The sequence below is a fragment of the Diprion similis genome, chromosome 9 (assembly GCF_021155765.1).
Source record: "Diprion similis isolate iyDipSimi1 chromosome 9, iyDipSimi1.1, whole genome shotgun sequence".
Lineage (NCBI taxonomy): Eukaryota > Metazoa > Arthropoda > Insecta > Hymenoptera > Diprionidae > Diprion > Diprion similis.
Window position 1 is genome coordinate 318,445 of NC_060113.1, and position 27,017 is coordinate 345,461.

Here is a 27,017-nt window from a genome sequence, read left to right on the forward strand (position 1 = left end):
TAATGTAGAATCCCCCTGGCTTTTTACCCCGTCGACTTACCGTCGCCATGGCGCTGTTACAGGAGCAGTCAATCTCAGACGCTACTGTCAAATTTCTTATTTTGACGAAAAAATTATTGTCAGTCACCCAGGAGAGAGGTTGCGACAAGAAATTGGTTAACTCGTATCTAACCGAGATAAACCAAGTAAATTACAACACTCCGATAGCCTTTGATAGCAACGTAAGTCACCCTAACCTATGCTGATACCTATTTCCGATTTTTTAGGTCTGCACTGTTATGTATAAGTAAATTTTCAATCGCAGGCTACCCTACTTCTGACTAATCAATTATGCTCCGTGGTACAACCGTCGGAACTACAGCTCGTCAAAAACACCAGCCAATTTTTGGTGAATCTTGGGCGATGCGGTGAACGATTTCATGGGCGAACTTTCATTGCTTGCAAAAGATGGATTTTGGAATGTCTCGAGTTTGCCGATAACACGGCGTACGACGATCTTCTTCTCGCTCTGCAGAGTCTACTGCGCACTGGACCGTTCGATATAATCAATCAAGTAAATATATAAAACTGGCCAACGTTGATATAAGTATTTTTGCTCTAATCTACGTCGTTCCATTGTTCAGGATCTCAGGAGTTTGTTGGGAAACGGAGGCTTGCTTCTAAAGTTTGTGGCTGTGACTAGTGAATGGACGGAGACACAATTTCTCAGTACGTCTTGTCTAGAAGCCATTCTTGCAAATAAAGAAAGTAATGGGGCTAAAATATCTCCTGAATTTCTTCAAAGCATTCAAAATATTGTCATTGATATGGTTTCTTCCGTGTCTTACGAGAGCCAGAACAAACAGCATTATAACAAGGTGGGATAAACATTTTAAACGAATACGATTTTCGATATAAGCCTGAAGCTACGAGATGCATTATAAATTTCAGATTATAGGTTCATCGCTGCGAATACTACGGGGTATAGTTGCTGACAAAAGTCTTACGAAAAGTGCGGATACGATTGGAAAGATTTTAGGTGTCGTCCAGAGCTTTATGTTGCATGGAGTCAAGGGTTGCCCACCTATGAAGCCCCACCATTTACGACCGGCTGCTATGAACCTGCCAGAAGCAACTCACTCGATACCCAGAGGAAGAAATTTTAGAAGCCAGAAGTTAAAATCGAGAAGACAGCCTAAAAAAGAAACCTCTGAATCACCAAACAATGTTTCGCCACAATTGACAGGATGCAGTAATAAGTATAATCTCAGTGATTCCGACACATCTGACACAGAAACTGTGAATCCTGCACATATGGAGTCTAGAGTTCGTCAGGAAGCTCTGCAGTTGCTGAATTCTATTGTTCAAAACACGCCTAGTCGTGAAATATTTGGATACTGGCCACAAATCGTTGCCAGTGGTTCTAGAGCCGACGCCAGAGTGCTTATGAGATGCATTTTGAAAGATCCTGTGTCCAAAGTGCGGCAAATCTCACTTGCTGCCCTGACTGAGCTACTCCTAGGAGCTAAACTGTTTTTAATGCATGCCGAAGACGTGGAAAGATCTTCTTTTATCACATTTTTTGGGACTGTCAGCGCCATGATTCGGGAAATGCACTCTGCATTATCCCTGCTCCTAAGCACAGAGAAGAACATTGCTGTTTTAACACACGCTTTAAAATGTTCTGCCGCCCTGGTGCAAGGCACACCTTATAGCCGGTTGAAGCCCGGCTTAGCTACAAAACTGATAAGGAACTGCAGGCTGCATATCTTTCACAAAGGTCAGCTAAAAAGGAAATAGTATGTAATATTTTTTCAAGTGATTCAAGTTTCTTCAATTATCGATCAACCACCTTATAGATCCTACCGTGCGTGTCGCGGCTCTGTCCGTTTGTGAAGCACTGGCTTTGTCAGATCCGATCACTCCTGAGATATTGAACATTCTTCTAAAGCAAACAAAGTCCGATACAGATACAGAACTTTCACAGTTGAATCTCAACACTCCCAGTGACACTGGAACTGAGAATGAATTTGAATTTGAAAATATCGAGGATGAAGAGAGTGACATCGATTACGGATGTGACGAAAGTGCGCAAGACAAGGAAATCAGTTCACTGCTCTATGCGTGCCTTAGAAATGTATCTAATCAAGTGAGTTTCTGTATTAGATGTTTGTACTTTTTAATTTTAGTTGTTTAGCAGCCTACAATGAATACACTTTTATCTGAACAAAGGAAATCTCATTCCGAAAGTATGAAGAAAAATGTCTTTTCAGGCTGTGAGTGTCCCAGTCCGATTGGCTTCGGTGAAGTTGATTGGAGCACTAGCTTTCAATGCAAGAACTGTAGTTTTCCCACATCTAGAAATTGTGGCAACTGCTTTAGTTTCGGCACTTTCTGAGCCAGAAACGCCTGTGGCGTTACATGCAGGTCGCGTGATTGAAACAATAGCTGGCTGTATATCAAACTCTGGATTGAATGTTATGGATGGACAAACGTTTTGGAATATAGTTTTCAACCCAGTCGCTAAGCTAGCTCAAAATTCACAAACAACGTTGAGAGAAGTTGCTTGCGACTGCTTAGGAAATATTGGCTCCAATATGTTGTCCCTATTGTCAGTAAGTACCAAATTGATTCTACAAATATTACCTTTTACATTTCGACAATACTATACCGCAGAGAGAACGCAGTATAATGATCATAACAACACTATTTGGAGCTGCGCGAGACGAAGAAAGTGCTGTAAGAGCAGCTGCCCTTAGAGCACTTGGTATGCTTGTTGAATTGCCTTCCCTAGAAGATGATGTAGGCTTCCTCATGGACTTGGTGGATGTTGTCTGTTCTGCATTGGGTGACAGGAATCCTGGGGTGAAAGTAAAAGCTGCGTGGACATTAGCAAATCTCTGTGACTGCTTGGTGCGACAGGAGTTAGTAGTGTTTTTTTTATAATTATTCAATTAATTTCTGAGTTTCTTGAATAATCGTTTTTCATGACGCAATTGAATGTATGCTACTCAAGAGAATAATTTCTATATCACAGGGGAAACAGTGACGTTGAACCGATTCCGCTTGAAGATGTTTTACCCCGGCTTCACCAAGCTAGTGTAAAAGCATCCAAAGATCACGACAAAGTTAAGTGTAATGCTGTAAGGGCGGTGGGAAGCACGTTGTACCTGTGTCCCGATAAACAAATCTTAAGGGATACATCGCAGGGATTAGATGCGCTTGTGAACTGTGCGGTTACAGGAAACGATATGAAGGTAAACAAGATAGGAACATGGAGAAACACCGATGAACAAAATGAGAAAGTCATGATAACTTCCAAACTTTCCGATACTTTAGGTGAGATGGAATTCCTGTCGAGCTCTTGGGTTTGTGCTCAGTCATCATCCAGACAGAATTCTCCCATTAACATGGAGGGTAAGAAGTTCAAGGAACCTTCTAAGAAGTAATAAATAAGTTGAACGTGAAAATAAAAATACGACATTTTCTTAACAGGACCAGGTATTTCCAGCTCTATGTAGCCTCGTCTGTCTCAGTCCGAATTTCAAAGTTCGTACCAATGCTGCATGGGCCCTTTCAGTTTGCCAATCATACGGAAAGCACATCTTGCTAGTGTGGAAAAGTGTTGTGTCAGCTTTAGAGAACTCGCAGCATGTTCCCAGCTATGTTGAATACTCTCATCGTGACACACTTGTTCAACAGGTTTGTGGGTTTCTTTTAACCACGCCATGATTAATCAGACAGAACATCGCGTAGTCAATGCAATGGAAAAATATCTTGTACCAATCAACGTGATTTTCCTAGCTCTGCTTCACCCTCAGCCATCTGGCTGTTCACACTTTGGCTTCAGACTTGCCAGCCCTGTGGGACGAAATTAAAGACCACATCGAAGATACTTCAGTTCAAATGAAACAGTTTCAAGTATGTCTAGTAAACGACTCGATCTTTCCATTTGTGAATACTCATTAATACATTATTTTTTATTATTAATTTTCTAGGAACGTGTCCTACCAGAAAAGGCTGGAGATACAATTAAAGCAAAGGAGCAAATGATAAAATACTCTCAAAACGCCGCCACATCACAAGAGAGACAAATTGCCAACGCATTGGTTAAAATTTTCGAGCGCTCTGACTGCTACGACAATTTAGAAATTGGTTCAATAATAAATTATTGTTGAAAAGTTCCTACTCTAGCCAATATTTTACAGGTTACCCTGTATGTAGAACAAATATTATTCCAAAAGAGTTGATGGATCTACTACAGTTGATAGGTACTTTGAGTAATGATAAGACACATCATCTAAAGCTTACACAATTTACATGTCTACGAGTCTTGAAGAGGTCGAACTCTCTCCCAGTCAAAGGAATTGAACTTTATATAAACGTCGCCCGAAATTTTTAAGTCTTTGTTTTATAAATTACCGAAAAGTCCAGCTTCCTGAACATTGCAAAACTTATAAACTTTTTATTAAAGTTAGTAACCATTAATTACTGCTACAGTAAGAGAACACACTTTTCATTTTACAATGTTTTTTTCATCAGCTATAGTAGTTGATTACTTGCAACAGTTTGCTCAGGATGATAAATTTGGTCTGGAATTCGCAGGTCAAAATAAACATACCATTTGTAAATAATTCGTACATTGTCTTAAAATAATGTATATACGTTATCAATGATTATCACTTTCAATTTTACTTGTTGAAACCTCAGTCTCACGGCTTTCTTTACATTCCTTACCATCACCGCTGTTGTCGAGTTTTTCGGAATTGCAATTCGCACTTGGAGTATCACTATTACTTTTCACTTCAACATTTTCTTCGTGATCTGAATCTTCAGCTGGTGTATCGCTATGCTCGCTTTCGTCGCTCTGACTGTTCTGAGGGTTTGAAGGCTTCAATTTTTTCTTCTGCTTTAATTTCTGTTTCTTCTTCAACCGCTTGGCTCGCTTCTTGGCTGTTGCTTGATCCGCTGCTTCTTTATTGGCTTCTAACTTCTTGTGGTACTCCTCATCCAAAAGTTCCTGTAACAAAATAGCAGTTTGTAATTTTTGAAAAGTTTCATATCCGTTTCAAACAGTTTTCATTAACAACTGTATGAGCAAATGTATACACCCATAGGGTTGAATTTCCTTGCAACATCTGACACTGACCTTCTTTCCTTTCTCTTGAATGAATTTCTGCCTTGAATATTCCTTGCGGCGTAAATGTCTGTACACATGGAATTCTCCACTTCCTGCCCCAGCGCTACTTCCCATTACATTTCGAACAAATTCGGGTACCGTTGGAGTGTTTTTAGACTTAGGTCTCTCTGGCAGTAAAATTGGTTTGTCCTGAGCACAGAGAAATCATATGACTAAAACTTAGATGCCTTGAATACTCTCGAAATTCTCGGTTATTGAAAAAAAAAAAAAAAAATAGAAAAATCTACGTTATCTATCTATACCAGTGTAATTATTAACTTACAGGATTTTTCATCAGTTTCATGAGTTTTAACCTCTGCAAATCAACAGCTGATTTAGCTACGATTGGCCTTTCAACCTGTTTTTCATTTGATTTGCTATCCGCCATTTCTTCCGTAGTTCTTTCACAGTAAACTTTTCTCTAAATGAATATCCAATTTCTGTTTATCGCCGATACTATTCATTCACGTCGAGACAATCGTAACAGTTTTCAGGTTATGTCCGAACACATTTGAACATAGCCGTATACACGTTAAACGTCACTGAACCGTTTGAAGTTATCTTCGCATGCAAGGAAAAGTGATCGCAGGTGGATGTCAGCTTGTTTTGCAATATGTATCTATTTGTTCTTCACACGTAGAACATATGTGGAAGGAGTTGATGTTTCCCCGATGAATTTTAACGCCTCGTTATCACCTCTGCATAGGTCAGTATAGTGCCAGAGATTTTCTATCGCTGTGTTTTGTGAACGAAAGAGACGAACAAACGATGCGAAGTTAGCCGAAACCGTATGTAAAATTATTGGCAAGTCAACCAAAATATGGCAAGTGGTTGCAGATCTGTTTGTTGTAGAAATTGATCAGATCAACGAGCAACGAGTCCCAAGGATGGACAGCTTTTCGGACAACTCCTCGAGGTACGAACTCGACTCCGTGACATCGACGGATTCGCTGCATTTAATAACTGACGAATTTCGACTAAGACACGTCTCCACCCCAGATGTGTCGACTGCGGAATTATTAAAGCGCCTGTCGGCGCTCGAAGTTGAAAACGAGAGGCTAAGAGTAGACTTGGAAAATTCTCAGGTCGAATTGAACGGAAGAGTCGTGGGGAACCAGTCGCTGAAGGACAAGATCACCGAGCTGTACATCGAAGCCCAGGCTTCGCTTCAGGAGAGGCTTGCGCTCGACAATGAGCTAAAGAATGCCAAGAGGCAGGTGCTGGCTGCTGAGAATTTAAGGCAGTGGTATCAGGTACAGATCCATGAGCTGCAGGCTAGCAAAAGGGGCCTCCAGGTCGAAGTCGATACTTATCAACGACTGGTAAAGGAGAAGCACGAAGTAGCCTTGGCACTGACTGCCAGGTGCAAGCAAGCCAATGACGAATACATCGAGTTGAGTAAAAAGTTGAGAAAAGAGCGCCAGGAATTGAAGGAAGAAATAGAACAGCTCAGAGCAAAAATTACTCTAGGTCAGACGGTGGCGACGCCGCTCAATGACTTCCAGACTCGCCTGTCGCCCGATTTGTCAACCAAATTGGAATCAACTGAGGACGAGCTGAGGGATACGAGAGTTGAGCTTAAAGCAATGGAGCAACGCCTTCTCAGCGTCGAGGTTCAGAAAAACTCATTGGAATCTGCACTAACCAAGTACAGAGAGTTGATCTCTGGTATGGGAATAAACATGGAGAAGTGCGAGATGGAAAAAAATGAGGCCAAAAGCCGACTCAACGCTGTGCAGATTGAACTCAATAAAGTCAAGTCTGAAAAGGATGTCCTTGAGTCGACGCTCCTTAATTCCAAACAGGAACATGGCCAAGTTGAACAGGCGATAGTCCAATTGAAATCTCAACTTAACAAAATGATTGCTCAACACAAACTGATTAAAAAAAGAAATATCGAGTTGGAGTCTAAGGCCGCTGTGATTCAGGAAATTAAAAATGAGAATAAGACCTTAAGGTCTCGCTCATTCGCTGCAAATAGTGCTCTGTTCAAGAAGCTAAGAGATGCCAAACGGAAGATCAGATATTTGGAAGAACAAGTTAACAGAGAAGATAGTAGGAAGCAATTGTTTCAAGCGGTAGGCTGGCATTTAAAAAATTGTTGTCTTTTCCTCACCTTTTACCTAATATTTCATCAATTTCCTATATTCATGTTTGTATATTATTGTTCTAATCTTTACATTCGTTACAGTAATTTTGGTCCATTGCTTCAGCTACATTTCATTCATACGCTAGCAATACCAAGAGAAATTCTTCATCCTCATTTTCAATCCAGTTTGCCAGTTCTATTATTTTGAACATAAGGTACTTTCCTGTCATCTACGCTCAATTACATAGGGTATGCAATTTCCAAGACCCACCTATCGTCGTCACTATTTTTCTTTGCAATTGTTGAAAAGCTCATTTCCAAGTGTAGCATGTTATACATTTGTAAAGCTAAAGTTGGGGACGGAAGTTGACGGCCATGAGCTATTCATGCCAATTGGAATAACAAGCGAAATGCAAGAATCCGAGTTTAGCATGTTTGATCACCAAGTCTGAAAACTAATTTCAACTTCGTGTTATCTCTACTGCACTGCTTTAACTGAGAAATCAATGAAATATTATGGCACTAATTAAAATGTGGTTATTTCAGAGGATTGAAACAGACACTTCTTTACAGGAATGTCTCAAGCGAGCTCTTGAGAGAAATAAGGTGAATTCCTTGATCTAGTCATAGACTATCGGAAGATATTTAAACATATTGATGAAATAATATTGATTTCTCTATCATTTGTTGTGATACAATAATTTCATACATTTTCTTTAAACATTTGCAAAACTTTAGTTATCCAATTTTCAGGAGCTGAACGAACGACTGAAATTAATTTCAATGGCGAATACGTTGGAAGAAAGTATAGACGAGGGATATGGAGACGGATTTTCTCAAAATATAGCTACGGAAATTCCTTCCCCAGTTCCTTTGGATGCACGATTAATGCATAGTGTAACACGGGTTTTGGCTAGTGGTAAAAATTTACTGGGTCCCGTACAGGCGGGACTGGAAGAACTGCATAAAAAGCTTGAAGCCCTTGACGTAGGGCAGCGTGCTCGACTGTTAAACTCTGGGCAAATGTCCGTAGATTCCCCTATGAACAGTGCTAGGTCAGTAGCGTGATGTAAATATAAAAAGAAAGTAAAGAAATCATGTGAGATTAATATATTAAATGATATATTTACCAAACACAGATATTCATTTATGATGATCTGACATTTCCTCATATAATTGCCATGTAAAGATAATTTTCGTTTTTTTATTTTCTAATATTCTCTGAAATTTTTCTATTTCGTAATCATAAATATACCTATTTATAAACAAGTGCATAATATTATCAAGGTTCGAAAGATGGTCGGCAATATAACTCTTAATTATTATTTTTCAAGAATTTGGCTTGAATATCAATATGTTGATTACTAATAGCAAAAATTCTAAAAATAAGCAACGCAATTAATAGCAAAACCAAATTTGTGTATAAACTGTCATTGTCTACCTTCTAATATCGATAAACTGATATAGTATGTTGATAGATTATAAATTGCGAAGTATGTTACAATGGTGAGGTCTGATGAGACCTTACGGTATAAAACCAGAACATTCGAAACTGTATTCGATTGAAATCATACATTGGAAAGAGAGATGTGTTTCAAACACTTTATCAACAATGCAAAAGTTATTACCACTTATATCTTATTCTTTGCCAGTACTGTGAAATAAACGTAAATCCTATTTCACAAGTGTTCCATGTAAGCAACATTCAAACAATAGTTGACTGGAATTGAGTGATCCATGCATCTAGTCACCTGAGAATTGAAATAGTGATCGGAGTACCTTAAGAGCATTGTAAGTCTTTACATATCGACGTTGCGCATCCCTAATATATCTGAAAAATTTCTATGCTAATGATATTTTAATTTTTATATCGTCAAGTGCCAAGATTAAAATTCAATTATTGTTTTTGTTATTCCAAACTTACAATTTAGTTCGGAGCTACATGTGCAACTTATTACTATCAAGAGCGATTGCCGTACTGATTGAACCCCAGTTGTAACTATTCTGCACTGTTTAGCAAACGAAGGTAAGCGCTTACAATTCAATTTCAATTTATGGTTAAATACAGTTCATCATTCATTTATGTATTTAACATCGCTATTTAGTACGATTAATGGTTTACTGGAATGATGTGAGAAGTGTCTCTGTCACTATATGTATATTAGGGTGGTCTTTATTTGGGGGTGGGGAAAATTTTCATTGGACCACGTCCTACATCTATTTCAAATCATAAATAAAATTATGTTCAAAGTTTTAAGCTGCTTTGTCAACTGGAACACGTGCCTCAAAGCTCCAAACGTTTCAAATGGAAAATGCATGTTTTTATAATCAGTTATTTCGTTTTCCATAACATTGGTATAAATCAAAGGAACGATTCGAAACTGGGCAGAGTTGTTACTTGTAATAATAGGAACAAACCATGAAAATTTTTATAATTATTGTTTGTAAGTTTAATAAAAATGATACTATTCAGCTTATATATAAGTCAATAATTATTATAAAATTATTACAAAATTTTGAAGTGTTCAGAGTTTGTTCCTATCATCATAAACAACAACTCTGCCAAGTTTCAAATCGGTCCATTAATTTATACTAAAGTCATACAAAACGAAATAACTGCTGATAAAAACTATACGTATTTTACATTTAAAACTTTCAGAGCTAAAGGCAGATGCTCCAGTTAACGTAGAGGCTTGAAACTTTACACGGATTTTTTTAAAAATAATTTGGAACAAATCTGAGGGCGTCTGAATAAAAATTTTTCTGACCCCGAAATAAAGACCCCCTAATATATATATTTATATATACACACACATATATAGGTATATATGTATATTTTGACAACATTTATTACACGGCATATAACATGGGAGTAATTTTTATTAGTCTAACAATTCGGAACATTTTACTTTCCACTTACATCTTAAGCTCGAGTCGCATTGAGTGATTATCTTCAATACCCTTATAAAACTATTGCCTGCTCCTGCTTTAATTGATGTCCATCACAAGCCTTGCATAGCTATAAGATAACCATTCGAAAAATCACGTTCTTCATTTCCGCCATTTTTCTAAAATCTCACACAAAGTTTGACTAGATATTGCATATTGATTGGGATATTAGAAACCAGCCAGAAAAACAAGAGAATCAAAAAAGTTGCAAGGAATAAAAATATGTATACTATGTACGTATGTATGGTATGTGTTTCAGAACTTGGGAAAATATCGCTATTCACAATTCTATGGAAGTATATCGGTAAAGCAAGTCTAATTTCATTTTAATTTGAAAACAATTTACAAAATTCACTATAACTTCTAAACTTACTTTCTTGATGTTTTAATTATCACATTAAACTGTTCAAAACCTAAATCTTGAACGCATTGTCTGCAATTAATGTGATGGGAATGAGTCTAAACGATTTACTGTGATCGTACACCGTATCCAAAAGTTCAAACGCATCCCACTTTATATACCGTTACAATGGGAGAGCTGCTAAGGACAACGTTACCTATAATTTAATCACACAAAGACGATTGAAAATTTGACAGCCATAGCTAGTAACGTCGAGTATTACGCTAATAATGCTAATTGTATTGTGTAAATTCAATGACGAGAGGTGCCAGGCAGTGCTGAGGTTGTCGCGAACCCATTGTCATCTGGGAGTTGCCTCTGCTTGCCGTACTCTGTCAAAGTGGCGTCGATAATGAGGACGTCCACGTCCCCGGTTTCGATGGCCATGGTTATTATGTCTCTGATGATTTTGTTGCGATTGCCGTGGCTGATATTGATTAGGTTTCTGCTGCGCCGTGAACTGCTGAGGGTGCTGCTAATCGAACATTAAATCCGAATCAAACTAGCCATGCATCATCTGCTAACTTCAAGAATTCTAGAAAATATATTTCAACATTTAGCTTACCACCTGAGTTACGACTGGTTCCTCCTGGTTTTGTATTGCAGTTAAACTTGTCCCAGGAGGACTGGGCTCCTCTCCAGCACCGGTAGACTCATCTTCAGTCCGTAAGAGCATCTTAACTCCCTCAGCTTCAAGATCTATTATTCCTCCCCTCTGCTGCTGATGTAAAAATAAGGCAGCCATCTGATGTTGCAGTTCCCTCAGTTCCGCAGTGACTGTAAAATCTTTTGCAGTTTCAACCTCAAACGGCGGTGGAGCAAGGCTTAGACTTTCAACGTTGCATTCAATCGGTTCTCGGCATACGGGACAGATTGCCTACGATTATTGGAAAAGAAGATGTTTTGCACACCAAGGATGTATCGTTAATTTGTCAACTCTATAATATGCATTGGAAACCCACTTGGAACTTGTTTTTAGGATCTTGTTGCCATAGCGGCACTTTTTCCTGCTCCTCTCTATAGTGTCGTTCAGCAGCAGCTACGTGAGCCGCGAGGCAATGCGAGTGAAAATGATGATAGCAATCGGTTTTCGTGAATTCATCACCCTCTCTGAATCCATAGAGGCAAACGGCGCATTGGCCAGAGGGCAAGTTGCTACAGGTCAGATGTTCCCGTACCAGCTGTAATTAATTAAATTTTCTTTTGAGCGTAGTAATCAAATTGATTGTTTTCCGCTACATCCGGGTCTCAATAACTATATCACTTAAATACTGTTTCTACCAAATATTGAAAGCATCTGTACAATATTTTTTTTTTTTTACTGAGGGATTAAAGTCCTCTTTGGCTCACCTCAATCAACTCGAACATAACGGGTTGTCCAACAAAATCTTGGCACTTCGCTTCTGCATCTGCTTGTATGAGACGAACAGTGTCTTCGTGCAATCCTCGTGGATTTCGGAGTGTAACTTTTGGCGAAACATCTGGGTAGCCAGGTGGCAAATTCACAACTAATCTGACGCAGACGTACTGAGACTGAGAATCTTCTCCAGTTGATGGAAACACTATGGTCTCGATGCATTCCGGTTCACCTCTGAAACAACCGGATGCAATACGTAAGTGAAAGAATGTTAATGCGAGACACCCTGAAGTACTGTTCATATATTTCACGATTTTTTAACGTGAATCTCCACAGATGTGTAGTATGCGTTTGCAAAACAGTATCGTAGTAAATCGAAATACTTGATCCATAGAAAGTAAGGATTTAAATCTACGAACCTTCGGTTTTCTTTTATGTGCAATTCGTGATCAAGAAGAATAGCTTTGAGAGCTTCGACCTCGTCAGTCACCCTGTATAAACAAGAGCAGTATCAAGAAATGTATTTAAATGTGGAAAAATTAATATTGACAGTGACAGTTCGACACATTCGAGGAAATTGTCACTACGTATTGGGCTCAGGATCATTGCTAATTACCTTTCGTCTGTGCCAGGATCAGCCATTATTAGTATTGAGAGATGCGAATAATAAGTCGACAAAGGTATCTGTTATTTTTTTATATTTGATATATTTCGTCTCCTCGACAAATCAGTCGGCCGTTCCGACGTAAAGCGTTTGCCTTCAGGTTTGCCTTGTCCGGCAGCTTTCTGCTACATTTACAGATCTGCCAGTCAAAGACTAGGGTATTTTTTTTTATCTTTGCTAGGCAGTTACCGAACCTGCATTCGATACGTGTTATTTGAAAAAAGAACAAACGAAGGCATCTGCGATACTTGCACGGTCTCAATATTTCTCAATATAATTCTTACAATAGTCGCGAATGTAGATTTACAAGAAGAGAATAATTTTTTCCAACGAAATCTCAATTTTCACTCGCTTATAACAAGTCAAAGAAAATATAGAATAATAAAAGAAGGCGGGTGTTGAGTAACTCGTGACGTCAGAATTCCGAGATTCTAGCGACGCAAAGTAGGTCCCAAATATTAGCGGGCGATCATTTTGTAAAGTAATCAATGAATAATTCTGCGATTACAACGCAATTACGAGGTTGATTCTGGTTGAGCTAATATTTTTGAGAAGGACTTAATTCAGTGGTTAAAATTAAGTCGCTATCGCATTCAGTTTGTAACAAGGAACGGAATCCTTGGGACCAGTGGACGATTGGCAGCACTGACGGTGCGCTCTAAAGTAGAGTTTGCGCGGGCTGCCGTTAACTCGTGAAAGTTTTGCTTGGACCAAATTTCGTAATTCAAGAGTGACGAAAACTGATTGCATATCGAATAAATGATAGCCATGAATTTACACAGGATTTTTCATCTCAGCGTGGATCAGGATCATTCATCAGTGTAACAGAGGAACGGATCAGACGGGATTCATTCCACAATATTTATGCAACTCATTGGGTAAGTTCACTTCAAGTTAAACAATTGCATGCGTTTTGGAATAAACATTTTTGGCCATTTTCACATATATCCATATTACAACTTTCATCGAAAACAATTCTATGGCAACATTCGTTGCTTTTATTTTTATGGCCCGTTATTACGAGGTAAAATAAAAGGGTTGCTCATGCGAGTCAATTCAATTTTCTTTTTTATTCGCATAATATATTAAAGTCGTCTTTGCCCATATCGCGTATCATTATAATAATTCTCTTCTTTATCATACATATTTACAATAATGCAGAGACAGAAAGAATATCATCGAAACTACAATATTTGTATACAATAACATAACATGTCCGCGCGTTGGGAAAAATCGTTAAATTTTTACAATTCTAATCTCCGTATGTAAGTACACACGTACTAATAACTACCTTATCGGCAAAATCTTACACAAATGTAATAATTCTACATCCATCGATATACATATATAATACGAATAATTATATCATATTAATTCATAAATTAAGTTACTATAAGCTATATAGTAATTGTAATAGACTCTATCGATTCTACATGCATTTCGACGAAATTGTTATCACTGCGGAAAAACTTACTTTATGCTTTCTCGTATTATATAAAACGTAGACTAATCACGCGGATCTCTTCCGAAACAGTTATATCAAAGATTATCACATGCATATATGTGCGTACTCATTACACTCTCTATTATTTTACCGCATAATGCATATAATGCGGTAATTTTTCTTACATACTTTGATTTATTCGTTATAATGGGACTAAAATTTGTTCTAAACAAACTGACTACACCGTTATACTTATACATTATTCTATGTATATCATACGTACGCCTAGATGTTGATACTGTTATTATTGTCATTCGGTAGTAAATTATTATTGTCATCGATGAGAATTTCGATTGAAGTCATTACGCAATATGGCCGAAATTTAGTAAACGCTACAGAAATCTGTCTCAAATCATTATATTCCAGAGAAAAAGTAAACAAGTTATAAATAATTTTTCGACGTTTCTAATATTCAGTAAGCATTTTCAAATAAATCATTCAAGTATCGCGAACGTGTATTCGCTACTAAATAATATCACCATAGGTATATAGGAACTTTTCCTTTTGTTACGCAGAAAGAAAAAGAATTCTTTTAAGTAAAAAAAATTATGAGTCGTTTGCATCTCAAACTCTCTAGATATTAACAATTAATATATCCCTTGAAAAATTGTACGGTCGGATTATAATATTGGAATTATAATTTTGTGCGCAATTTTACCGCTTTATGTATGTATATGTACTTCTTACAAGAACTAGTGAAAACTAGTCTAATTAACAATAACTTTTCGAAATCTTTGATAAATATGTAAAGATGTTTAAATTATAGCGGTTGCAATTGATTAGATAATAAAGTTAATTGCAGCCGAGAGATTTGGGAATTAGCAATATTTTTACACACACACACACACACATGTATATTACATATATATGTATATATATTACAGTGTGTCATTTATAGCTAATTCAGTACGAAATATTTTTGTTTCTTCTTCTTATCTTCTCCCTGTTTTCAGATTTGGAAACGTCACGTGTAAATCCGTTGACGAATTATAGAATTTTCACGTGAAATTATTACAAACGGGTGTCGCATCGTCAGTACGGCACGTTGTCCCTGAGATACGCCTGTTTCCGGTACTCGTAAGCCTCGCATTTCCCCCACCACGATCTTCGCTTGCAGGCTTTTTCCGGCTTCAGAACAAAACACTTTGTCTGTACAACGTTGAAGAACAATTTCCCAACGAAGTTCGCCGACGAAGTTCCGGCCATCTTCAGACACGTTCGAAAACTGAAAGTGGAAAAATTTACGGAACGAAAAACGAAGTTGAGTAGAAGAAAAGGTATACAAAATTAGTATATGTCTAAAAGTAAAATATATCTTTCGAAAATAGATTATAGATATAATATATTTTGGCAGTTAAATAAGAAATTATGAACTTTGCAGATTGCGTGTAATATAAATAATATTAACTTTAACGAAAATTAGATTCGTTTGAACTTAGTTTCCCTGGCGGTAATTATATATATATGTATATAACTACTCGGTGTAAGCCTGGATTTTAAAACTGCAAACATGACATGTGCTCTTATATAACGCATATTGTACAAGAATAACGTCTACATGGCTTGCGAAATATGCATACTATATATGGTAATCTGCAAAATTTTGCACGACGCCAACCTTGTCTATTATAATAAATAATTGTTTCTGAATCAGAACCGATCGGCGTTGTTAAAGAGTAAGAATAAATGCGAGAAGCATAACTTCCTTAAAGGGAATTCCAACGCGATCTCGGGCGATAGCTGATTACAACGAATTGTATTCTCACTGGCTTAAATTACTGACTTTAGTCCGCGTATATTTTGAGAAGCCGAACACATGATAACACAGATAAGGTGTACAATACGACCGCGATCTTTGGAATATGAATTATTGTACAGATATTATTAGCTAAAGCTGTATATTGACAAGCGTGTAGGTTTATATACATTACAGTGTGCATATTGAAGCAACGATTATATAATTATCTGCCGGTGTCGGAAAGTGAAAAACTGAAAAAAAAAGTCTTTTGAAAAATCGCGACTACACAATTTCTCTCTAGCTATTCGCGCGATTCTCTTCCTCGCGATCCTCCCTCCCACCTTGTTTCTTATATTTTCCGCAATTAACCGAGACACTCGTCGCGGTGCGTGCATGGTATTTAAAAGATAATCGCGCTCCGGTCGGCGAGAGCTTACCGCTCGTCGCAGGCACAATGCATGAGGGTAGAAATTCCCCAGTTGAAGAGGTCGTATTTCGTTTGAAAGGCGGGTATGAAGAAGGGGCAGGTGGTGTCATGGCGCCGGCAGCACGCGTCTGCCGAGCCGAAACCACCGAGGTTCGTGTACTTGGTCGCTCTGTGACCCCGACCGCACCACTGCGTCCCGGGTATGATAAGGAGGTCGCGTTTTCCCCGGCGACGTCCTCGTCTTCTTCGTCTCCGCCTCTTCGACTCCTCACCGTCGCCGTATCTCCTGCGGTGCAGACAAACAACGAACGACAAACCGGCGATTTTCACCCTATATACGATCCTCACTGCCATTCTTCTAGCTAATACCTACTATATACGTAATTCCGTATAATCTAGAATGTCTGATTTACAGATTGGGACTTACACACTGCACGATATTCGTTATACCAACGATACTACGTATTGGGATGCAGGCGGAAGGAGAACTTGAAGTGAAATTTGAATCAATTACTGCACAGCTTTACTGCGGCTACAGGGTATACAAGCTAAATTCTATCACATTTATACTACACACCTATGATATATCGCAGGCTTCGTGCAGAGGCTTATCAATCAAATTTTATACTTCGATTATCGATCTTGACGCTCGCGTAAACAAGCTTGCGTCTTTGTTGACGCTTGATCGCTGCATCGGTGCTTTTTACTCCTCTTTTTTATCCTCGCTACGGGATAACGTATGTAGGTACGTCGATATACCTATACTTGATATATTATATAATACAAGGATGTCTGCGTCGTTCGATTCATCTCGTTCGACGACATAATATGCATGACATAGCATTGTTGTGTGTATAGGTATTAGGTATTATATACCTTATAAAGATACAGCACGTCGTGGCCGTCGTCGTATATAACTGCAGCGTCTATTATAAAACATGCCTTTTACGATACGCAGAAAATAGATAGCTATCGGGGTTGTGTATTTTCTTTTCATTCTTTCTCTCTTTTTCCTCTCATCTTTTTTCGAGATACATACATATATACTTTCGCTTTTCATTTTGCAGGCGAATTTTTGACACGTTATCGCGCACCCCGGCGAGAAAGGAGGACGAGGGTCGAGTAAGCGAGCGAGAGACCGACGTGGATGGCGATCATGGAACGGCGACGTCAACGACGGCATCGGCGGTGTGGCAGGGTTTTAGTCTCGATATATATATACGTCGTGCGCATACACGTAACACGCGTTTCCTACAGCTCTTTGATACCAATATGTAAGTATGCAGTAACAGTTGTATCCCCTCGTTGTTATTATATTCTTTGTCAATTCTCTAGCGGTATAATTTATAGAATTTGAAAACGACGGTACATCGTATCGATATAATATCACTGCATGGATGATCTGGTGCCTATACAATAACCTTCTCCGGTATTTGTTATATTCATCTTCTTCTTCTTATTTTTTTGTTTGTTTTTTACAGTTTACCTTTGGTCGCATCCGCAGTGACTGAGAGTGAACGGCATGGAATTGTAATAACCGTAGCGTTGGGTCATCGGAGGAATCGCCCTGTGACAATGATCGTGGCGACGACAGCATCTGTCCAACTGATCGAAAGCCCCGAGCTCGTTATAACGCGATGCTAGCTGCGACGGTCCGCACCATTTCGTCCCCGGGGCGATCATCAGGTCTTGGAGCAATCCTCTCCTAACTCTGATCCTGCGTAAGCCAAAACGACGAGAACTTAAATCGATCTTATCGCTCGTCCGGATTCACACGAGAAATTGACATCTCTGCATTTTACTGCAACCGAATACGAGGATAAAACGATCGTTAAATAAACCCAATGTGTATTGCGTAATCGTATGTAGGTACATATTATACTAATTGTATATACCTGTAAAAAAAAGTCCGTAAAACCGACAATTTTTTGGTGCGGGTATAACATTGTCGCGTCACCTATATATGGATGCTTAAGCTGCGTGAGGATGGTTTGAGAGGGGGTATTTTTTTTATGAGAATGGACACGGGGGAGTTTTACTATACGACAACGTTTAAGTGTTTTATTACACCGTTCGAAGCATGGATACCGAAGCTCTTTCGGAATTACTATCACGTAAAACTCGTAATCTCCGGGGATCGCCTTTCTATAGTTTTTAGGTATATTATACCTGCTACACCGGAATAATACAGAGCTGTGCAGCAAGGCGATCCCTCGTCGATGTTAAACCATGTACATTTATTTCCGTCGTATAAGGAATCACAATTTTTCAATACTACAAGTGTTTTACAACCCACGCAATTAAGGATATCGTCGATTATACGAGCCAGTTTGAATTAGAAAAAAAAAAGAAAAAAAAAACAAGAAATGAAATTCACAGAGATGAAAGATAAAAGAAAAGACAAAATACCTCCTCTCGTACCGTATATGATGAGCTGCACGAACTTTGACTGCTGTTAACTCGAGACACACGGTTAGAAAATCTGCGTAACGCACGTGCGGTTAGTCAATAAGGTTATATACTGCGGTCATGTAATTGTGTATAAGTGGTTAGTTATTTCTTTTCGCATTTAAAGCTCGTTAAATTGACCTCCGTTCCCACTGCTGGGTAATATTTCAAATGGTTTCATTCCAAATAGGCATTTAAAATGTAAATGGCATTTTGCATTTAACATTTGAAATGTTCTCAAAGTAACCGTTTAGATTTACCCATATAAATCATGTTATTGACAGTATTTTCCATTTTTCATTTGAAATGGATCTATTGAAGCATTTTACACAGCAGTCTCAAGTACAGTACGCCTTTGCCGTCATCTGGACCAGTGGAACGATTGTTTTCCTACGTGTTTATGATCATGTGACCCAGAAGAAGAAGCATGAATGATGATACGTTCAAGAACCAGCTGCTCGTCAAAGCGAGTACTGCATACTGCTGACATGTGTTGTATTACAGATGAGATATAAAAATGGTTTCATTATGTAAACCATTTTACGTTTTATAAACGATTTCAAGTACCTATTTTCCGCTTTTCAAATTTAAGTATTCTCAAAGTAGCCATTTACATTTATCCATTTAAGTTATGTTTTTGAAAGTATTTTCCATTTTTTACTTTAAATGGATCTATCGGTAGCATTTTACCCAGCAGTGTCGATTTTGATAGTTAAATTTATGCTAGACTGCATGTCGATGCACGTCAGTATATGTATACATACGTATGTACTACCTATAATATAAAATATTATCTATGCGACGCGTTGTCATAATTACTATCAGCCTCGTCGTTCTGCACTATTTGACCAGATTTTATCTTTTGTCTATTTATTCTACTGTAATATATTATCATTTGTCAAGGATGTGGGAAACTCAAAACCCCAGTAGAACGCGCCCAGGAAAATAGTTCCATCGTTACAAATGCCACTATAGTTGTTATATAATATAGAACGAAATCTCAATATGGAGAAAAGGAAAAAATCCTTACATACACACGCATAAAATACTGTATATACATACAACGTGTATAATATAATATCAATTTTCGAACAGTCGATGAGGTTAATTATTCCGTAGAATAAACTAGGGAAAAAGGTGATAATCGAATATCAGAATCAGGCAGCGCTTATATACCGTCGTATTAATACGCAGGCATATAGTATCTAAAATACAAATCGTGCATACGTTTACATATTTTCGTATAAATTTAGTACCTACATATGTATATGTATATATGGCAAGCTCCATGCAATTTATATAAATTTTAATTATAATCGATTCAATCAATAGCAAAGAAATAAGGTTAGTATCACAAAAAGCAGAATGAAAATACAGCGGGATGATGTACAGGATATATAATAATGCAAGCATGGCTAAATGTATATGTGTTTAATGTTACAGGTGGAATTATGGGAATATAAGAGAGAAAGGGCGTTTCGCTGGTGCGTGAAAGCTCGTCTCTTGCACCTGGATAACTCACGATTGTCCGTGCCGCGCCATAACTTGATTCCGCGTCCTGGTTCTGACCCGGAAGCACTGACGGCGAAGATCCTCGGCCGAGACGAACCAGTCGGCGATGTTCTTCTTGGGTACTTGGAACGCAGCCTCGTCCCCTTCCTCTTCCTCGCTCTCGTCTTGGTCTTGGTCTCCGGCCTCTCGCCTCGAAGAGCTGGCGCACTCCTTGACGAAGTCATCTTCTTCGGCGTCTTGATCGGCCTCCACGTCGAAACAATCACTGAGGATGCCACCCTCGTAAATAAGCTGCAATTTACGCCCTTCATTTTCGATCCATATTTCCCGCAGCGTTACGTCGGTGTCCCTGAAAGAAAAAGGTACCGTTTTCAATTTCTGACGTAGGTATCTACTTTACCGACAGAGAAATCGCCAATTCATTTAATTAAGTGATACTGCACGCGTGATCGTGAATTGGTCGCTTCTCTAGCACTCCTTTCCCCTCTGTTCGTGCAGTTTCATTGAAATTTATCGGTTTGTTGTTGAGAATTGTAGGTACCCTGACCTGTACGGTTCGGGCCAACCGAAATACCGCAATGTTTACTCAGGACCACCCTGCAGTCTAAAGGCTTTCAAAGACCTCTGAAGACTTTTGAACTCTCGGTTAGGTGCGTAAGTTTATTGTAAGGAGAACACTTGAACATTTTACCGCATCATCATCAACGTATAGTTTCGGTTACACGGTTCGGAAAAACCTGTTCGAAGTTCAAAATCTTGACCTGAATGGGATACACGGAATTGCCGTGTATATTTACTGCTTAAGACCCGTCGATATGTCGAATATGACACACGTATTACACGCCCGGTATATTACAACGACAAAATTATCGCGAATATTCAGCCGGGTGATTGACTCGAAAATTTATTTCATCACACAGCGCGTAAGAAATGTAATAAAATATACCGACATTAGAGTACATTAAAATTTATATAATAATAATATTATAACAGCGCGCGATTTTCGGTAATAACGAGCTAAACGGTTCTTCGCTCTTGACCTCTGATATATTTTCTCAAGTTATACAATAATCTACATAGTTAAGACGTAAACAAACAATCGCAGCGGGCGATACCAACGGATAGTGCGTAATTTTGCAAAATATAACATGAGTGTTTTATACGCTGCAGTCAACGGTCAATGATCAAGTGATGCCTCGTATCGTCGAAAATAATAAGGAAAACAAAATTGGACAAGAAAAGATTAGATATAATACTAGGTGCAGGTCTGCTCCGCTAAATACGCCCGATTCGTTGCAGATCGGCTCAAACAAGCTCCGCCAACGACTAGACCCTGTATTTAAGAATAATAATAGAAATTGCGATCATGCAAGGTGCGGTAAACCGCTTGCTCCGATCTATAAATATAAATCGTACTCATATACTATAGACGTGCATGGACTAGATATTATTATGGCGACAATCGGCTGTTGCAAGATGTGCACAGTCGATGTTTATCTCATTATGCTGTACGATTGTTATACTGTATAGATTTCTTGTATAACACGCACATAGCTTATTATTGTTACTATAAGTATTATACGACAAAAGTGACGTAACAGCGCGCGCGTGAACTTGAAAGACGCCAATAACGTGTTACAAATCGTCACTTCAGCTATACATACTAGCTATATACAAGTGATTAATTCTTTTCCCGCATCTTTTTCTTATTTTTGGTACAATTGAACGGACTATAGACGTGCATGTACGATTCGTGATCATATAATTATACATGTTGAGTTACTCGTTTTCTTGGAATTTCATACACACACTCATACATATATATGTATATTTATACACATAATATGTACGGTGTATACGATCGCAGCACCGCGGCAGACATTTTTCTTCAACAGAATCGTTCCATAAAGATAAAAAAAAAAAGAGTAAAATCAAGAGATGATAAAACGTGTTCTAAAGTCGAAAAGAAATTTCGAGAGTTTTAATTTTATCATATTAATATAATTCTCCGAAAATCATCCAATTGCCGTGCGATATTTGGTAAAAACAAAATCGTCTGATTCGCGAATAGTGTTCCGGCGACTCGCATGGTCGACGGGACGGTGTTCCCTAGTTCGCCCTAGAAGGATTTTAGTGCCGTGTATGTAGTTCTAAGTGCAAAGTGACGCTTCGCGGTGGTCAGATCCAGCGGCATCCTCGTGGGAGTGTCGGCAGATGACCGAGGCCGAGAAACACCGGGAACCATCGCCTAATCGGGGGCAGCGTCGCCTTCTTCTTTCCCGATCCCAATCCCAATTCCAACCTATACCTATACTTAACTTGTCGCTTTTCGGCTTACGATTTAACTCCATATATCCCCGTCTGTAAAGCCGTCTACTCGCGGTGCAACGGCTTATATTGTTAGCTTTCGAATCCAATTTTGCACTTCTGTCGTATATATCTCATATATCTACTCATACTGTCTGCAGTGTCGTAATTAAGTCGATTTCATATAACTAGAGCATATTCTACGCGTTTTTCCATGCGTGTTTCCGTACTCAGAGTATCCGTTAGAGTGAGTCTGCGAATGCGGATCCGCGGAGTACTCAAAATACCACTTTTAAGTCCTAGGAGTTAAAAGTGGTCTTTTCTGTACTCCGCGCATGTGCTGTCGCGAACAAGTCCGCCATTACGCGACCCTAACCTCAATTTCGTGCTTCGTGAAAAACTGCGCAAAATGAAGAATCTCGTGCAACAAGGAGGCAACGGTCTTTTCGTCTTGCGTATTTGCAATATTCGTTTTCGGCTCACCTACGACTCAGATTGCAAACTTACACGCTCGACCTGAAAAGACCGAATTTGCGTCCTTACACAAAATATTATTTTATTTTATACTAATGTGAGTTATTTCGTTACTTCGCAGATTCTTACCTCCGAAACCAGCCGTACCACTCACCCTCTAAAACGGTCTACGTTCCATCAATTACAGAGATTATATTCATACATACAAAGTCAATTTGGAACTTTTGACTTTGGGATTGAGGAACTGAAGGAATCTTGGCGCCTACACTAATTCGGGAGTTCTTTTACTCCCGTTTTGGGTCATGTGGACTTTTAATTAGAGTCCATGGCGTAATTGTTCAAAGAACAAGAATGATCCGATGCGGTAATTACTTTTCTCAAATGCAAATACGTACCGAGGATGCGGACTTCCTGATGATACGTAAACATACTGCACGCACCCTGAGTGCAGTGAATAATAAACAGAGATTTAAGCTCGGAAGAGCACAGCCTGCGCAATGAAACGCATCAAACGTGTCGTCCACGTGTCGTTTAACTTGATAAGCGAATCTCTTCTTCCGCCACCTAGCTTCAGCCGCGTAGCAGCCGACTGAACTCTCGCAATATTTTCGCGATAAGTGCATCGCGGGGGAGCGAACGACGGTGCAGTTTATCAAACATTAAAAACACCTATTTTCTCAACTCTCTTAAGCTTCACTACGCGAATTGTATTTATAACATTTTTCCGTTGTGAACCTAAGACTAAAAAAGTATAAACGATATCAGATCAAGGTTCGCGCTATCTGACTAATTTTATAATTTTAACAGAAATTACCGTCAAGTTACCTAATTAAATATTCGACATGTGTGCTGAAAAATTTGTTTTTTCCACCCAGGCCTTATTCGGAATTCCTGTACACCAGCCAATTGAGTCTCTCTTTTTCATGTGATCGAATGTCCTTGCAAATGTAATCGGACTACCAATTCTACGTATAATTAATTGTTTAATCTCTGTGTCCGCAGACCGCTGTTATCAATGCTCCAACTCGTCGTTTACGAAAACTTTACCTTGTTCTCTTTCCTTCTGCTTACACTACGTATAATTATTCGTTTAATCTCTGTGTCCGCAGACCGCTGTTATCAATGTGCTTCAACTCGACGTTTACGAAAACTTTTTCTTGTTATCCTTCCTTCTTCTTATACACGCCTAATATACACGTAAAATTGTAATTCGTTTTAGGTCGAGTGTTACGTACCCCCAGTCAACGGATGTTTCCTTGGCACAGAATCCGGGCCACGTGGTGACCCGTTCGAATTCTCCGTCAGGAAGAAACCGGCTGATTATTAGACCATTCCGGGTGGCCGAATCGTTCGAAGAGTGCAACCTGTGATCGGCACTTCCGATTCCACGGTTCAGATCGAAATCACCCGCACCGACAATTAAGGGCGGTAGCAGTAAGACAAACAATCCGAACGCCGGCACCATTGGGATTTATAACCGCGCGTAGTCGCAACGCAATTCGAATCACTCGCCAAGTTTCACCTCTGAAAGTTGTTGTTTTTGTTGTTGTTGTTTTTTTTTCCTTTTTTTTTATACTCCGTATTATTCGATCATCATGCACTTTCCTTCTCAGGACGTAATGGGACAACGAATCGGGGTGAACACCTCCCGTCACACTGCAGTGTGACACTTGACTTAAGGAATAGGAAAATAATTTCGATAAATTTATCGTATGACTGCAATCTCTTGACGAAGTAAGCTGCACGTGTTCTAATTTCAATCGCAGATATAATACTTTCTTTTTTATTTTTATGTTTTTGTAATAAAATATTATCGCGTATATACAATTAATTTACTGTTTCGCGATTATAATTACTGAAAGTATATTCGAGACTTACAATAAATATAAGCAGAATAATTCTTTCTTTGTGTACATCGACGATGATTTTTTAATTTATTATAATTTTCCGATTAATAACCGATGAAATCTGAGATATTTATCGATGCACTATTCATAAGTCATATAAAATCGTATTTTCATCGATAGGAATTAACGTTCTGAAATTTCAGTGAATCGTTACAGCGGCTGATAGAAAAATTTGATAAAATAAGAAAATAAAAAAAATAAGACAAATGACTGTCCAATTAGTAATCGAATAATTCTTCTTTTTTTTTTTCTGTCAAAATTTTTTATACTAATTTTATGATTATTTTATTTTTTCAGAGAAGATTTCAAGATTGTTATAACGAATGGCGATATTTATGCGATAGATATGCGATTATCGTCCGATGATGATATATATAATAGACCAGATTGCGAACTCGGGAATGAGGCAAGTATACGAGACGATAAGTGTTTTATATTCGGAAAGAGTGGAGGAGAGAGGAAGAGAGAGTTTCGCGAAAGGACTCCACCAGGGGCCAGGCGGTCCGAGAACTGAAGCGTCTCGCACGCGGCCCCCTTTAAATACGTCTGATGTCCTCGCTATCCCCGCTCCGCCGAAAACCACCGAGTACGTATACCGCTGTCGTGAGCTGCATCATGCCTGCCTGCCTGCCTGCCTGCCTGGCTGGCTGGTCTCCGTGTCTCCTCCTCTTCGTAGGTACGGGGAGAGAGCGAAAAAAGACGGAGCAAGTCGCGGCTCCGTTTGCTCGTGAATCCACCCCCTCCCCCTCCTCCTCCTCCTTCTACCCTTTACCCCCTGTGTCGTGCATATCCATCACCGCGTTACGCACGATTCAGAAAATCCCCTCCCAGATCAGATCATACCGGCTGACCAACCGTATCCGATCGCGCGATACGTCTTTTTGCGAATTATTCTGATGCATTGTGTAACTCGAGTTTCGGGATGTACGTTGATTTCATTTTTTTTGTTGAAGAAAAAAAAAAAAAAAAAATTCCCCGAAGCGAATTTGTCAGAAAATATTGCGATTTAAATGTTTAACAGGAGGGGTAATATTTTTGTCCTGCAGGTTGCAGTTACAAGGGATAACTCGGTAAAAATTAATTTTATAGAAACGACTAGAAATATTGCTTCGAAGAATACGGGGGGGTTGGACTTGGAGCGAATTGTTTGTGTAACGGTTCAATAAAGATCGCGAGGTATTCAGTTTATAGGCAGTTATTAACACTAAGAGAGGGAGGCAGAGACTGCGAGTAGAGAATTTTTATTTGACATTCATCCCCTGCGTCTGCAGCTGGAATTGAGGAACCGGGAGCAGCCGATGCATCTAAGCAAGGATTCGTTCGAGATCCTCATCGCGTTCATCACGGTGTTTATAAGAGAGGCGCAGGTAGAAAGACGCTGTCGCCTACCCTGTATAGCTGACACCCTGATTCTTCAAGTCGGATTTTCCACCCTCCACAGGAGTAAGTATAAAAAATATCGAAACAGCTGTATGCCGTAAAAAAAAAAAAACGTCATTTCGGAAAGGATATTTTGAGAATCACTAGTAGTCGTCAATTTCCTAATACAGTTAAGTTTACCGTAGTCGATCGATCTTTTTTTCGATTTGAACTAATATGTAGTTAATATAGAATCTATAAGCGGTATATATATGTACATATATTTTCTTCTAATAGAATCGAAGTAACTAACGACAATCCGCAGCCATAAAAATGTCATCGAATATCATACATTATACCTACAGTGTATATACATACCGTTGATTCCTGATTGGTTATCCTATAAAACACGTAACGTGGAACATGAATACGAGATATTTTATCATAGCGTGGTATGATATAATGACGGTATAAAATAATGCTATGTGTGTTCGGATGGTTTGAACTACATTGATCAATGAGACGTCATCGACGTTGTATAATATAAGGAACATTGCCTGACGATGGGTGAGTTCTGTAGTAGGTACTAATTCGCGTGGGCCTTTCTGGGAGAAGCAGTCTTCTCCATTCGGGATACCTACGAGGGGTATATTATAACGTCCATTCCTGTATGATATCATACACTCGTAGACCTGCAGGCTAGAACAATTCATTCTTATAGACT

General features: G+C 38.8%; 5 protein-coding genes and 1 long non-coding RNA gene across 7 annotated transcripts in view; 2 read left to right on the forward strand and 4 right to left on the reverse strand.

Moving 5' to 3' along the window:
- On the forward strand, positions 1-4,269 carry LOC124410501 (HEAT repeat-containing protein 6). The gene is made up of 12 exons (XM_046888938.1): positions 1-221; positions 305-553; positions 624-857; positions 931-1,759; positions 1,839-2,128; positions 2,253-2,594; positions 2,656-2,903; positions 3,017-3,236; positions 3,319-3,396; positions 3,475-3,681; positions 3,784-3,900; positions 3,978-4,269. Exons 1-12 carry the CDS (start codon positions 48-50, stop codon positions 4,155-4,157), a joined length of 3,168 nt encoding a protein of 1,055 aa, XP_046744894.1. The 5' UTR covers positions 1-47; the 3' UTR covers positions 4,158-4,269.
- LOC124410508 overlaps positions 4,152-27,017 on the reverse strand; it is a 23,943-nt gene continuing 1,077 nt past the window's right edge. Inside the window, exons 2-3 of the long non-coding RNA XR_006929602.1 lie at positions 14,844-14,853; positions 4,152-4,285 (exon numbers count right to left, since the gene is read on the reverse strand). This is a non-coding gene — a long non-coding RNA (uncharacterized LOC124410508). The remainder of the gene's footprint in view (positions 4,286-14,843; positions 14,854-27,017) is intronic.
- LOC124410507 (PRKR-interacting protein 1 homolog) lies at positions 4,461-5,763 on the reverse strand. The gene is made up of 3 exons (XM_046888944.1): positions 5,442-5,763; positions 5,129-5,308; positions 4,461-4,999 (listed from the first exon to the last, which is right to left on the reverse strand). Exons 1-3 carry the CDS (start codon positions 5,544-5,546, stop codon positions 4,649-4,651), a joined length of 636 nt encoding a protein of 211 aa, XP_046744900.1. The 5' UTR covers positions 5,547-5,763; the 3' UTR covers positions 4,461-4,648.
- Positions 6,031-8,401, forward strand: LOC124410503 (NF-kappa-B essential modulator-like). The gene is made up of 3 exons (XM_046888940.1): positions 6,031-7,236; positions 7,794-7,853; positions 8,001-8,401. The coding sequence occupies exons 1-3, from the start codon at positions 6,046-6,048 to the stop codon at positions 8,313-8,315; spliced, it is 1,566 nt and encodes a 521-aa protein (XP_046744896.1). The 5' UTR covers positions 6,031-6,045; the 3' UTR covers positions 8,316-8,401.
- LOC124410506 (E3 ubiquitin-protein ligase RNF25) lies at positions 10,073-12,741 on the reverse strand. 2 transcript variants are annotated; one of them, XM_046888943.1, is made up of 6 exons: positions 12,570-12,741; positions 12,373-12,444; positions 11,947-12,187; positions 11,559-11,777; positions 11,162-11,473; positions 10,073-11,068 (listed from the first exon to the last, which is right to left on the reverse strand). In XM_046888943.1, exons 1-6 carry the CDS (start codon positions 12,593-12,595, stop codon positions 10,898-10,900), a joined length of 1,041 nt encoding a protein of 346 aa, XP_046744899.1. In that variant the 5' UTR covers positions 12,596-12,741; the 3' UTR covers positions 10,073-10,897. The 2 variants fall into 2 exon arrangements, with proteins under 2 accessions (XP_046744899.1, XP_046744898.1); XM_046888942.1 differs by having other exon boundaries at positions 10,073-11,071.
- Positions 15,065-24,702, reverse strand: LOC124410505. The gene is made up of 5 exons (XM_046888941.1): positions 24,263-24,702; positions 20,257-20,595; positions 17,773-18,003; positions 16,297-16,572; positions 15,065-15,346 (listed from the first exon to the last, which is right to left on the reverse strand). The coding sequence occupies exons 1-5, from the start codon at positions 24,490-24,492 to the stop codon at positions 15,154-15,156; spliced, it is 1,269 nt and encodes a 422-aa protein (XP_046744897.1). The 5' UTR covers positions 24,493-24,702; the 3' UTR covers positions 15,065-15,153.